The 15,341-nt window shown below is 23.4% G+C and overlaps 1 protein-coding gene across 7 annotated transcripts in view; it reads left to right on the top strand.

Annotated features, from left to right (window-relative positions):
• The window catches only part of LOC408372 (poly(rC)-binding protein 3), a 319,750-nt gene that overhangs the window by 289,002 nt on the left and 15,407 nt on the right, over positions 1 to 15,341 (top strand). For all 7 annotated transcript variants that reach the window (XM_026444321.1, XM_006559233.3, XM_006559231.3 and 4 more), the window contains one exon: positions 14,687 to 14,783. In XM_026444321.1, coding sequence (XP_026300106.1) covers positions 14,687 to 14,783 — 97 coding nt within the window. The remainder of the gene's footprint in view (positions 1 to 14,686; positions 14,784 to 15,341) is intronic.

Genomic DNA, 15,341 nt, shown 5'->3' on the forward strand with positions numbered 1-15,341 from the left:
TTACTAAATAATAAAATAAATTACGTAATTATTAAAATTATTTCTTTCCTGGATATATCGATCAAACAATGAATATTGAGATTTTTATCATTTTTATAATAATTACAATAATAAAACATTTTTAATGAAATGTATATCATATTAGATATTTATTATCATATTAATATTTTTAAATAATGTGTGTAAATTCAATTATTATAATAATAATATATATTTTTTTTTATTAGTTTGTCATAATAATTTTATCATATACTATAAAAGTAATAAAATAAATTACAAAAACTCGATAACAATTTCTCCAACAATTGAATGTTTAATTAATTATCGTTCAATCAAATCTACATTTAAATTCAATAATTTGACGTATAAATAATATCAAGAAAATCTTTATCAATAGCAATAATTTTAAACAATATTATTTATCAAAATAAGCAATCGATTATCCAGGAAAGAAAAACAAATTTCGCTTACAAAATAGAGAAAAAAAAAGAAGAAATTTAACATGTCAGACCTGAAACGCGTTTTTCTCTCGATGGATGGCTACATTCAACAAACGAAAACGCAGCGAAAGAGCACGCGGGTCACGTTTACCGAAGCAATTGATTCTGAATTTTCTATCTGTCAGCGCAGTGTCGGCGCGAACACCGCCCGGCAAACATAATTACCGGCTTTAACAGCGATGTTTGCTAATTAGGAACTCTTTTTGTGCATGGACGGAGGGCAAACACATCGACGCAACGCTCTCGGTTCCCTGTTGACAGATTGAATTATTAAAAGGGTGCGTTTCGGCCTGGCTATATCGTCCATACAAACTCCCCGCGTTCGGTTTGCGTCAGAATTTTTAATTCATGTCTGACTGTTGAAAAAAAAAAAGAAAAAGAAGAAAAAAGAAAAGAAAAGAAAAAGTAGAAAAAAGAAGAAAGAAATCCACAAAGAAACTCGCTAGAGGGATGAAGAAAAGATCTCTCTTATCTTGGCTGGACAAACGAGCGCGTGGAATTCTTTATTTACGGATGAAGAAAGTTTTCTCTGAAGTTTTCGTAATTTCCATACCACGAGTATTTTTATTGTTCCTTTGTAATTTCACTGAGAATGTAAATATGGAAATTTTTTTTTTTCTTTTTTTTTAGAAAATTCTTAAAGTTTCTCAGTAAGAATTATAAAAATTATGATCACTTGGAACGTGAATAGTTGAAAGTTTTGATGAGTTTTGGAAATCATGATGGGTTATGAAAGTGTTGAATTGTGGAGTTTTCAAAGTTTCGAAGAGTTTTCAAAGTTTTCATTAATCCTGATGGATCTCAAAAATCTTGATAGGTTTCTTGAAAGTTTTGGTGAGTATTCAATATTAAATTTTCTTAAATACTTTTCCACCAAAAACTTTCAAAATAGATCAAAATTTTCGAAATTTTAAAGATTCGATTTCTTTCAATAATTTAAACTATATTAAATCATATTCTCAAAAATTTCGAATTTTGACGACTTGAATTTCATAAATTATTCTAATTTTTGAAAAATCCAGATATCGAATTGCGTATGTTCAACGAAAAATAAAATTTTTCGAAATATATAAATTTTCAAAGTGATTCGGAATGTTCAAATTGCAAAATAAAATATTCACAATTTTCCCAGTGCATTGTAGATGAAAATTTTCGATCGACACAAAAATTGAATGTAAATAAAACTTCAATCAAGATGGCGTGTATCGTGTCTCATCATCTGTCCTGCCTTCTGTTTCTCTGCGCTTTTCGACAACCGACGACAACTGACACGGAGCCCGACTTCCACGATTTTCGGTTTCGAGATGCGAATGGCAAAAAAAAAAAAAAAATCAATACAGAAAAAGAGAAAAACAGAAAAAAATGAACGTTATTAAAAAAAAGATACAAATCGGAAAATCCGCTTCACAAGAATAAAAAAAAAAATGTAAATGAGAGAAAAGGTGGCCGACAGATCTCACTGCACACACGGCTCATTTTGCCTCTTTCACGTATTACACGCGACCCGGACGACTTCCTTTTTTATTTTACTTATGTTACTTATCTCTAGCCATTTCCTTTTCCGTTTCTTAATTCTGATTACTCTTGTAGAGAGTGTTCTGTATAAAGTGTTTTGTTGCAAGTTGATTTTTTTGAAAATGCTGCAGATATTGACCTCTATAATTTTTATATCAAATATGTGATAATTTCAAAAAAAAAATTCATTTACATAACATTTCATAGTATAAAAAATTTTTTGAAAATAGAAAAATATATTATTCTTATTATCTCTTTTTATTTAATAGAATGACATTAATTTTTTGTTATTTAGATAGCTGATGATCAAATCTAATAAAATTTACTTAAAATATTTTTTTCTGTTTTGCATATAGATAATTTTGTAGTGAGGAATATTCTTCTTAAAATATGAGGAAAGGAATTTACGTTGCATGTTTCCAATTTATGTAAATTTTTTTCTCTATATTCTTTTATTTAGGATATTTTTCATTATAACTTTCAAATTATTGAAACAAATTAAAATATTTCAACTAAATGTTATTGTGTATTTAAAGGCAACTATTATGAAATAACAAAGAATTAATATACTATTTTTATTTATTATATTAAAAAGTCAATAATTTCTTCCAATTTCTGTAAAATTTTTTCAACGATTGTTTTCTATGTATCATTTAATTTGATTAAAACGAATCATATTAATATTTGCAATAATTTCAAAGAAAACAACTTGTAATACTTTACACAAACAACTTTCTACATATTATTCTCTCTATTTATTCTTTTCGTTCATATACGTTTCTATTTAGTTTCCTTCTTTTTTTTTTTTTTTTTTTTTTTTTTTTTATATATATATTTGTCTTGTTTTCTATATTTGCGTTCTATGTCTACTTCCGTTTCTTTTCCTTGCGAAGTATGTCACTCTACGCGAGACACGCTATAGCTGATCTAATTGGGGGCGGGTTGGTCTTGGACAACAACAATGTGAACAATAAGCGTTTTGTACAACAAAACAAAGACCAGTATGCATGCGTGGCACGAGAAAAGGTAGATTTACATAGGTATATTATTTAATACATTGCGCTTAAATCTCTCTCTTTCTCTCTTTCTCTACACGATCCCACTGCCATCTATGATATATTCTTTCTATCTATCTATCTCTGTTTTTATAAGTTTCTAAATTTATATCTGCCTGATATAAAATATATATTATTTTTTTTTCTTTCTTCTTCTTCATTTTTCTATTTTTATTTTTCTATTATGTTACTATCTCTCTCTCTCTCTCAGCTTACAGATACAATTTTATTCTTGGCTTTCTTGTTTCTAAGATGTACTATATCTATCATTTCTCTTGTTTAAGTTCTTTTAGATAAAGTCTGATCAGAAACCATATATTTCTGATACGCCTTCTCATTCCTCGTAATCCTTTTTTCAACAAAAGTATATTTTGTTAAATGAATAAATAAGATGAATTTAAATTTTTTTTGTAAAAGAAATAACCCCCTGATAATGATAAATTCATGATGAATAATTATATGCATTTTGTTGGATTAAATTTTTCATGAAGAGAAATATTTAAATATTTACATTATTATTTTTTGAAATGAAAGAAAATTAAATTTTCATGAATTCTTATAAAGTAAAATTAGATAAAATTATTTATTTATAAATATTATAAATTTAAAAATAATTTTTTAAATATAATCATTATAAAATCATATCTAATTAGAAAAAATTGTAATTACAGGATTAAAATTTTTCAAATTGCTTGGAGTGATATGGTGATTTAAAATCAAATTAAAAAATATAAAAAAATGTAAAGAGTTTTAATAATTTAAAAAATAAAAATCAAAATTATATGCATACTTTTTATGAAAAAAAAAAAAATTCATTCTTTTTCACATTTTAAATATCATTGTTAAGGGGTTAACTTATCATTATCATTAACTTATCAGAGCGCAAAATATTTAAGATGACCAGAAGCATATATACAAAATGGTCTATGTAACTAGGACAAAATTTTTTTCTGGTTGCAATTAAAGAAAAATACTGCAAGAAAAAGATGAATAGTTGAAAGAGACCTTTTCAGAATTATATTTTGCACAATCTAAAGATGCATTTACATTACTTAGTTGCACAATTTTTCTTAATGAATATAATATAAAATTACATTATTATTCTGTATAATATGATTAAAAAATAATTATAAAATATAATAAAATATTTTAAATAATTTTTTTCATTAATTAAAATGTTCAATTATACATTATCAAAAAACTTGATTTCTAGTTAATTATTACACAAAATACTCATATAAATTATAAAAAGTAAATTATTAATAAATATGAAATATTTATAAAGAAAATAGAATATTTGAATATTATTTGTTTATAAAAATATTTTACAAATATTCAATATTTTTTTTTTTTCTTTTTTACAGAATAAGAACATGATATGATCTACACTTTATATGCAAAAAAATATACAATTCTATTAAAAAAAAAATTATACAAGATGTATACGCACCTCGTTATACTTGCGAAAAGATTACAGTCCTGAAAAGTTCTCTTTGAATCATTCATATTTTTCCTTTTAACATTTTTTTAATAGCAACCAGAAAAGAGATATGACTTGTCCCAGTTGCATGGACCACCTTTTATATGTGCACTTGCTTTTCCATTCCACGCTCCTAATCGTGTTTCGCCACGGTCAAATTTCACCGTGCTTGCTCTTGTATCTCATGTCCATGCGACTATGACGAAGCTGTAAATTAACCTGCTATGGTTTTTATGTTTTCAATTCAATTATGTGTCTTTTTTGTCGAAAAATTATTAATCTTCGATTCATATCGTTGGGTGATGAAAAATAATTTTAATTAAATTATTTAATTTCAAAATAATTCTAAATTTTAGAAAAAATAACAATGAATTTTATGTAAATATATATAAATATTTATATTAATAAATATTATTCAAATCAGTCATCTATAAACATTCTACTGTTACTGTAAAATTAAGAATGAAAAATTCTTTTAAAATTGTAAGAAACAAAATACGAAATATTTATTTCTTGAAAAACATTAGCAAAATTATTAAAAGTGAGTCCAAAAATGTTAAATGTTATGCTCATTTTTGTTGCACAACTGTCTCATTTTATCTCTGTCTCGTTTCATCTAATATATTAGTTGCTTACAACTTAACAAAGAAAACATTTTTGTATACTAACTATTGTGTTTGTTTTGGCTTTTAAAATTGATCTTCTAAAAGTACGACAATATTAAAGGATATTTCTGTACATATGTATTCATGGAGAATTGGAAAATTGATTTTGGAAACCAAGCTAAACACAAAACTTGATACAAAAATATCAAAGTTGAAGTTTACTTATTAAGTTACAGTTTGTATTGAAATGAGAAACAGTGATAAATTGTAAAAAACAGTATAATATTTATGTATTTGTATTTATTTTTAACGATTTTTTATAAAGTTCTTTTTTAAATTTATTTTCATAAAAATTTACAACAAAATTTTATAATAAAACAAGACACTGATTGTATTGAAAAATTTTAAAAATCACTGCAGAATTAAAGACTAAGAATTTATTGCTTATCAGCCAACAAAAATTTCGCGTTTTATATTTATCTCATCGCGAATTTAGCAAAATTTATCAATTTCTGTTCAATTTATTTTTTATATTATTCTTAGCAATATCCAAAACGAGAGTTAATGTAGGATATATAGTAAAATTTGGATAATTACAAGAGTCTATTTATATAAGTGTCCATTACTCATGTTCATTAATTGTAAGAAAAATTCTCTTTGGCACAGACGATATATTTATTTTGACTCTTTTTATCTACTATCTATGTTAAATATAAAGGAAATTTCAAAATTTGGTTAAATATTATAATTAAAATTATAAAATAATATATAATATTAAAATTAAAAATTCCAATACAATAAAGCCTCTTTTAAAACAACATAATTATTGTCATAGTATAATACAATATAATGGTACATGTCATAATATCATTGTACAATATAAATACAAAATTAGTAACATTGTTTAGATAATGATCTGAACATTTAATCTTATATATCATAAAAGAGCTCTAAGTATTGGATCTTCAAAAATTCAAATTCATACACATTATATGGAATAGTACTGAAATTTAATTCCTTTGTATTTTGTCAACACAAAAAAAGAGATGGAAAAAAAAACATCAAGCATCAAAATAAATATATCGATAAACAGCAAAAAGAATCCTCTTCCAATAATGGAAATGACTACTAAACATATATATTTATATATCATAGATCATTTCAGCAATTATCCAATATTTATTATATATTTCATAAATGTTCGGCTTGAATTTCAATTTTCGGTCACTTATCCAACTTATATATTGTATTTTAACCATAAAGAACACATTTTAAACGCTTCTATAAAAATATAAATCGAAGCAAAGTTATGTAATTTGATCCGTTCCACGAGCGAAAGGTATGGTAACAACAAAACCGACCTCTACAGTACGTATATGCTACGTACTCACATGCTTTCGCTTATTTTCACAGCTTCGCAAGAGATTTCCTTTTTCCTCTACTGATCCCTCTTCGTACATCTTTACACGCTCTCGATACGTCTCTATCTTTGTCTCTGAATCCCCTCTTGTTCGAGGTCAGACTACTGTAAAGATCTTGTTTCCTTCAACGTTGTTTCGTATTTTCGAATAAAATAAATGAAGAAAAATCGATACAACGATGTATGGAACAAGATCAAAATTTTACAACGTTTATTCTGTGATTTTTTTTTCAATTTTCTTCCCTTTTTTTTTTATTTTGTTTCTTTCTATTCTATCTATCTATAAGTTTTAATCTTTCTCTCTCTTCATTTTTTCGTTTCTATTCGCCTCAGTCCTTAGTTGTCCATTGTCCACTCGCCGTCCTATTTTAGAACAGCATGGCTTCCAAGCACTCTTTAGATACGAATCAAGAAAGTTCGCGCGAGGGTGGGCTGCCCTGACATCACGTTTCCACCATCTTAAGCAGGGTAGAAGTTTCTCAAATATTGTGACGATACATCATACCTGATTTTTTTTATTATTATTATTTTTTTTTTAATAATTTTTTTTTTTTTAATTTTTATCTCTGCCTATCTCTTTCTCTTTCTCTCTGTTTCGTTTATATACGATGCAATCGATTGCGAACACTATTCACATGTATTTTTAAAAGAGATAAGAGTCATTCGATGTTAAGAGTCGTCGATGATTCTTCTCGTAGATCGATGCAAATTAAAAAAAAAAAAAACGATGTTCGCAACATTCGATAAAACGTATTATTTATATATAATATATTTGTATATTTATTATTTTTTCTTTTTTCTTTTCCTATTTTTTTTTATTTTTTTTTATTTATTTATTTATTTTATTTTTTTTTTTTTAACATGCTCCGTAGGCTAGTATAGATGATGTTGCAGGTAGAAGACCAATCATATTTGCGGTTTTCATGTTTTAGGATACAGTTATACATACATACATGTATAATATATGAAGAGAATTCTAGATCTTTAACCCCAGCATCTCGTCCTGATTACGACAAGGAGCAAGAGAGAATGCACTTTTTATTTCTTCCTTTTTTTTTTTCTTTTTCTCTTTCTTTTTTTTTCTTTTTTTTTTTTTTATGTAGTACGTACAAGATGTCTCATTTAATTTTGTCATTTGAAATATTTTTACTATGTATAAAATTTCATAAAAATATTTTATCATAAAGTTATTATAAAGTTATATAACTGTATAATTTGCTATAAATTATAAATATATATATATATATATATATATATATATATATATATATATAATTTATTATACATCAAAAGAAAAATTTAAAAATATTCTCTTTCTTTCTATGATCATTTTAAAAAAAAATTCAATTATATATATTCAATTATATATATCAGTAGTAAATTCTTCAAAATCATTCAGGTTATACAAATAAATCATATTAATTCATTATTATCTGTCATTATTATATATTAAAATAAATTTGTCATTAAAAATTTAAATTTAAAAATTACATTTAAAATTTAAATTTTAAAAATTTATTCTACTATTTACAATCAACCAATATGTGCAATATTTTTATAAAATTTTAAATATGATAAAATATTTCATACGACAAAAAAATTAGTTGAAACATACAAACATATACAGGGTGTTCACATTATTTGTGTCAATTTTTCAGCCGTGTACCACAATTCAAAAAAAAAAAAAATTTTAATAATATGCAATATAACAATAATAAAAATTTCAGGAACATTTTTATTTTATTTTATTTTATTTTATTTACAGTAAGTACAAATTATCATAAATTTAAATATATAAATAAATCATATTATTTATTTCTATAATATTATGGAGAAAGTTAATACGAGTAAAAAATTCACATTTTTATTCATCAAATAAGTTTACAATATTTAGAAATTGTTTTTTCATTACATCATCATAAGCTGAAAAATCATGAGTGAATACTTTGTATATATTAAGATAGAACGAAAAAATTGAAATTGTATGATAATTTTTTATGAAAAATCGTTTCACCTTTTAAATATAGTATGCAAAATTTTTTGTGAAGTTAATCTTTGAAGAGCCGCAAGAATTTTGAAATTTTATTATTTTATTTATTTATTTTTTTTTTTCATATATTTTTAAATATATATTTTTTAATTCTTATTTTTTTTTAATTCTAAATCTTTTTTATCTTAAATCTTTGTCTTATTCTAAATTTAATTGATATATATTCACTTAAAAATTATTTAAAATTTATTTTTAACAACTAAATTATATTTAATTATTGAAAGAAAATATATAAAGTCAATGAAAATAATCATTTATAGATTTTATGATTTTAATTTATTAGATTTTAATATTACAAATATTACTATATGAAAAATAATTCTTCTTTGCTTATTGAAAATTATGAACCGCGAAAAAGGATTTTGCTTCTATATTTCGTTCCACCATAATTAATAATATTTTATTTATTAATTTTTCTATTTCTTTTCTTTCTTTTTTTTTTTTTTTAATCATTTTTAATTTCAGTCATCATAATATTATACAACGTTAATATATTCATGAATCTTCAAAAAATTGATTTTAAAAATCAGAATAAACACAAAAATTGGTATGCAAAAATGATTAAATCTTATTTATTAACTTCTTATCTTATAAATTAATTCACGATAGCATGTGTCATATTGGAATCGAAAGAAATATGCATAAAAAAGTATTTGGTGATATATTTGATCATATTATTAATCTGTTTGATTTCTTTTGATCAATTTTATATAAGATAACGAGAAATTTTCTTGGATATTCTTTCATAAACTTATATAATAATATTATTTAATGAAACAAATAACAATATAAATAACAATATAATAGAAAATATGGCTCGTCTTATGTCTATAAATGTAATTTTGCAATAATTTTATGCCTAAAAACAAGAAACATTAAATTATTTAAATAAATTTTCTATAAAATATTTTCTATTAAATAAGATCATATAGCAACAAAAAATTTCAAATTAAAAAAGTAAAAAAAATAAAAATTAATAAATTAAATTAATAATTTATGTTTTTAATATTTGACATAAAATGTGCGACATTATATCAAATATATAATCAAGTTAGTGTTTGATTCATAATATTATACGACAAAAGATTATTAAGTTAACAATTTAAGTTTGCAATAAATAAAGCGAAGAAAAAAAGTGAAATTACTCTATTGTCACACCGTTGTCTCATTCTATCTACGTTTTGCTTCATCTGATGCAAACGTAAATTGCTTATAACTTAATAAATAAATCTCAATCTATATTTTTGTATACCAATATTTTTGCATTTATTTTGATTTCTGGATCTCTTTAGAGATCTTTAAAAGTATTCCACGAATATATTAACATTCTGTATTTTACACGTGTATATTTTATTATGAGTATGCATTTACATATACAAATTTTACAACCTACTAGAAATTAGATATTACAATTTCTCTGTTTTATCCATCGGACATGGAGAGATTCTGTTGTAATTAGCAGGTTTTACATTTGATTCGCTACATTCTCACGAAAGATAATGTTTGTGTAGTTTTACTGTTTTGTCAGTTTGCGGAACGGTCGATGAGTTCGCTGGCGAATTGGAATCTGAATAATTTCGAAATTACACCGCGTGCGTAATGAACGGGATTTTTTTATCCTCATACGGTAAAGTAGAAACAGAAATAATTCGAAAAAATAAATTATTCTTTCTTTTCAGAAACAAATTTTTTTTTAATCAATTAGAAAAATAATTGTATATTACAATGATTTATAGTAAATTATTCTTTATAAAGATTTAGATAAAGTTAAATAGAAATAGTATTTGAAAAATAGAAATAATAGAAGAATTATAGAAATTTAAATAAAGAATTATAAAAAAATTTTTTTTTTTCTAATTTTTAAATGTTATTTCATAAGATTTAATAAATTCTATACGAATTATTTTGTAATTCTATAATTAATATTATTAATGGGTATTAGTACACTTATTAATATGATACATAGAAATTTATTTATATTTTTGCAAAATTTTTAACTCTTTATAATATTATATGATTTTCAAGTCTTCATTATTTTATTATTATTCATACATAGATATATATTTGTTTTCATTTTTTAAATCTTATTTAAAATTAATTAAAATTTAAAATAATCTTCTATTTCCATATTTTCTTAGAAATTATATAATTCATTAGAAATATATTTATTAACAATTTCTAATTCTCATTTCAAAATATTTATTCAGCAAAAATTATTTTAAGACTATCATTTCTTTTTTTTAAACACAAATTGAATTAAATAAAGAGTTAAAATATTTATTAGAGAATTGTGATTAAAGAATTTATAAATTGAAACTACTTTTTTTAAATTCTTATAATTCAATGATCTATATTTTTAACAAATATTATCATAAAGTTTAAAGATAAAATCTTTTAAAAATTTATATCATTGAATATAATTTAATTTAATTTATTACTTTATTCAGTCAATAATTCAAAGTGTTAATAAATTCTTAATAAATCTTCATAATTACCTATTAAGAATTTTAAAAAAATATAAATTATGAACAAATATATTAATTATTTATTAATAATTGAAAATGAAAATAATATCTAAATTTAATTTCTTATTTAATAAAATTTGTTTAATCGATCAATTATTTATTAAAATCAATTACTATATCTAAACTTTCCAAGATATTTTTCGAACGAAGTTACAAGTTTGTCCAAATGACTAATTACTTATTCGCAGTATATCGAAAACTTTATGAAAATTCGTCAAGTTTTTTTCGAAAAAGTTATAAACTGTTGAAGTTTCGAGGAAACTTGAGCAAACTCATCGATCGTTAATAATTCCGCCCGGCCAAGTGTTTTTAGTAATTAATATACGAACAGCAAAAATAGAGAAATATAGGTCGACTGATTCCAACTTTGAAACATTGATATCGAATATAACTTCTGTTTAAAATAAAAATATAAATAAATAAATGTATCTTGATCTATTTTATAAAATTGATGAAAATTATAATTGAAGCAAAGTAACACACAAAGTAATACAATCTTAATACATCTTTTAAGATTTCTATAAATCTATAATAATTTCCTTTCCATTTTGAACTGAACTATTAACACAAATTATTAAAATTCTATTCTTAAAATGATAAACAAATTTAACAAAGATAATATAAGAATATAAAATACTTGAAATTAAAACATATATTGAAATCAGTCGAATATCAATAAAAAAATATTATTGTACATAACGAAATCAAAAAGTAAATCATTGTAAAAAAAATATCTCCAAAATTGAAAAAGATACGTAGATGCATGCAACACGCAACATCATAACGTTTTTTCTTTTCTCCTCGCTCATTCTTCTCTTTCTATGATCCATTTCCCTCGAGGTCGTTCGTCCCTAAACAATAATAATTTTCGTCAAGTATCACAGTCGATTAGTCTCAGATTAATTTCAGAGAATTTTTACGGAGAAGAATTCGAATTCGATTCGACGTGTAGTAATGTCGTACATTGTAGACGTATTCTTCGACTGGGTCGCAAAGTGTGTCCTGGATTCCTCGGCTTCCGATCCCTAATAGCGCAAAGCAATCTTCAGAATATCGAACTGTACTATACGTAACTTATTCGTAACCATTATGCTAGTATTGATAGCTACAGAATGAAATACGTGTCGATACTTTAGAGAAAATACACATGAATGGATATATAGAGTATATATATACGGTAAAATAAATAGAGATAATGTCACATGAACAATACGTCTTACTATTTTAATTTTTTTAAATTTTCTCGAATTTTGAATGATGATTGGAATTAATGCATTTTAATGCAAAATCAAATTTGTGAATATAATTAATAAAATTGAACTTAAACTGACATTTTCTTTATTCTTCAAATATTAAAATGCATCATGTATAATTTTGTATATTCAAGTTTTGCATAAATAAAGAAATATCTATAATTTAATGATTAATGTTGTTATATTGTTTTGGTAAATCCAATAAGATGGATACAATGAAGTTTTGATACATTTTTATTTCTGGAATATTTAAAATCTATTGTGTAAATAAATAAAATGTATATTCTGCGAGAAAGAATACAAAATTTTAGATTTAAAGTTTCACTATTTTTTCATGTGTATATTAGTATTTATTTTTTACTTATTTTTCTGAAATTAAAATTTTCTGAAATATCGACATGTATTATTGAATATATCACCTTGTGTAATAGAGAAGAATCTTCGAGAAATATCGATGTATTCTTCTATTATTAGTGAACAGTAGTTATATTTTTTTTATTTCAGTTATTTATTCTTCTTGAAACCCTCTGTAACAATATTTGATTGAGAAATTGCATGGTATATTTATAAACTTTATTTTCATGAAAATTTGTATAATTATCTCCCAAATTGTTTTTTCTTTTTTTAGAAAGTATATATCAATGAAATTAATATATATATATATTTGTATTTTTTAATTATTTTATCAATTCAGTTTATTATTATATTATATTTATTTAGTTATATTATAAATAATCATTTAATAAAAAAATATTTAGAATGTGAAATAAATTTAAATTTAAATTTCATTAATCAGTAGCATTCATAGAAATATAAACTTACATATTTTAGTAGAAGTATATCTATTGAGTAGTTTATAAAATTATTTTTTTTTTTTCCTTTTTCCTATACATATATATATAAAAATTCCTATCTAAAACATTTATTTTTCAATATATATGTACATATAGTTGTATTAAAATATATTTTAATCATTCAAAAATTTTGAAATAAATATAATTTAACTTTTACTCTAATCTTCAATCTATTTCTATAATTGAAATATACATTTTATTAAAATAATTATATAGAAAAACTATAGATTTATTCGAAAATTAAATTTTACTTAACAAAGAATCAAATCTAATTATTGAATAATTATTATTTTCTACAATGAATATATAATCTGTCTCCAGTTACAGAGGGTTAATTTAATTTCTTCTTTATTTTCAAAAATCATCTTTCATTAGATCGATTATTATTAACATTCGATTTATCTGACTATTAAAAATTCTTTTCTTCATCTCTGTCTCTCTTTTTAAATCAATTTCTTTCTTCGTAACAATTTAAAAAAAAAACAATATTTTCGTTATTATAAAATTCAATCTATTCATTGATTTAAAATATATTTTATTTTTATTACATTATATATATATGATAATAAAATCATCCAATAAGAGCCACGAATAATTACAATTTTTCAAACTACACATTCAATTGGCGGGGAATTCAAACGAGATCATGTGTTTAAATTTCAATGTTAATTTCAACATTTAGTTTCATCTTGTCTACATACTTGTATCATCGTGCATTTCTCTTGAGTTTCTTCCAATAATTTTATCGTATTTTTAGTTTTTCTTTGCGTGTGGTTATCGTGTGAGTATACCACGCTCTGCGTGATTTTGAATGAATATAACGACGATGAAAAGAAAAAAAAAAGAAAAGAATAGAAAAAATATCAAGAAACTCTAAAAAAACGTATCACGAAAGACAAGGAATTTTTTTTTTTTTTTTTTGGATCAAGTCTCAGGAAGTCGGGACATCCTATTGGTCGAAGATCGAAGAGACCATGGAAACAGACTTTTAAAAATTGACTGTAAAATCCAAGACGATCGATGGATCATTGACAATGGATCAATATAGAGAATTCTTTACTTTTCTCTCTTTCTCTGTTTTTCTTTCTTTCTTTCTTTCTTTTATAATTTTATCCAAAGAATGATATACCTTGTCATTTTATTTATTTTTTTTTTTTATTTCTATCATTGTTTTTTCTTCATTTTTTAGTGATTATACAGATTTAGATTTATATTACTATTATTATTATTTTTTTTTTTTGTTCAATCCTCGAATGTGAGACGCGCGAGGAAAGCAGGCAGATTGATACCTTCCTTTTTTAGATATTATTTTATTATCGGTGTCTTCGTATATATACCCCTTTGATCAAAAGCACTTCTTTAACTGATTAACCTCAACCGGCAACACGTGTTTTTGTTGAGCGTTGGATTTTGTTCGTCGTTGTTACAGATGGGCAAACTTGGTAGCAATCCGTTGGCTGGGCTCGCGGCTCTTGGCCTCGGAGGCCTTGCCACTCCTGCCAACACTGGTGGACTAAACCCTGCAGGTATGTGAAATATTTAATGTAATATAGTGTTGCTTTTGCGTTGAATTATTAAGTAAGAAGAAGATTTTCTTCTTTCTTCATGGTTAAAAGAAAAATAATGTAAGAAATGTGGAAAAAAATATTTATTTATTAAAATCACTATTCTTACTTTTCTTAACAAAAAAAAGAAATAAATATTGATTCCAGAAAATTACAAATTCTTCAAAAATTTTCTGTTTTTGCTTCTAGAAATGATTGTTCCGATTTAAAACTATTACTAATTCAAGTTTGATTGTTTTAAATTTAAAAGAATTTAAAAAAAAATATAGAAATTAAACAACAAATTTTTGTGAATCTTATGATAGTTTTGTATGAATTCACTATAATTGAATAAAGTTAAATATATGTTAAGTATATGATTTACTATACATTCAATTTCTTAGCACTATTTGTAAAATAGTGTTGTAGTTATATAAATGATCATTTATTTTTACTTTATACATATATATGTTTCTATTATAAAAATAAAGATATAACTTGGTTAATTAATAATTTATAGTAAATTTAAATGGAAACTTA

This window comes from Apis mellifera, linkage group LG12 (assembly GCF_003254395.2).
Source record: "Apis mellifera strain DH4 linkage group LG12, Amel_HAv3.1, whole genome shotgun sequence".
Lineage (NCBI taxonomy): Eukaryota > Metazoa > Arthropoda > Insecta > Hymenoptera > Apidae > Apis > Apis mellifera.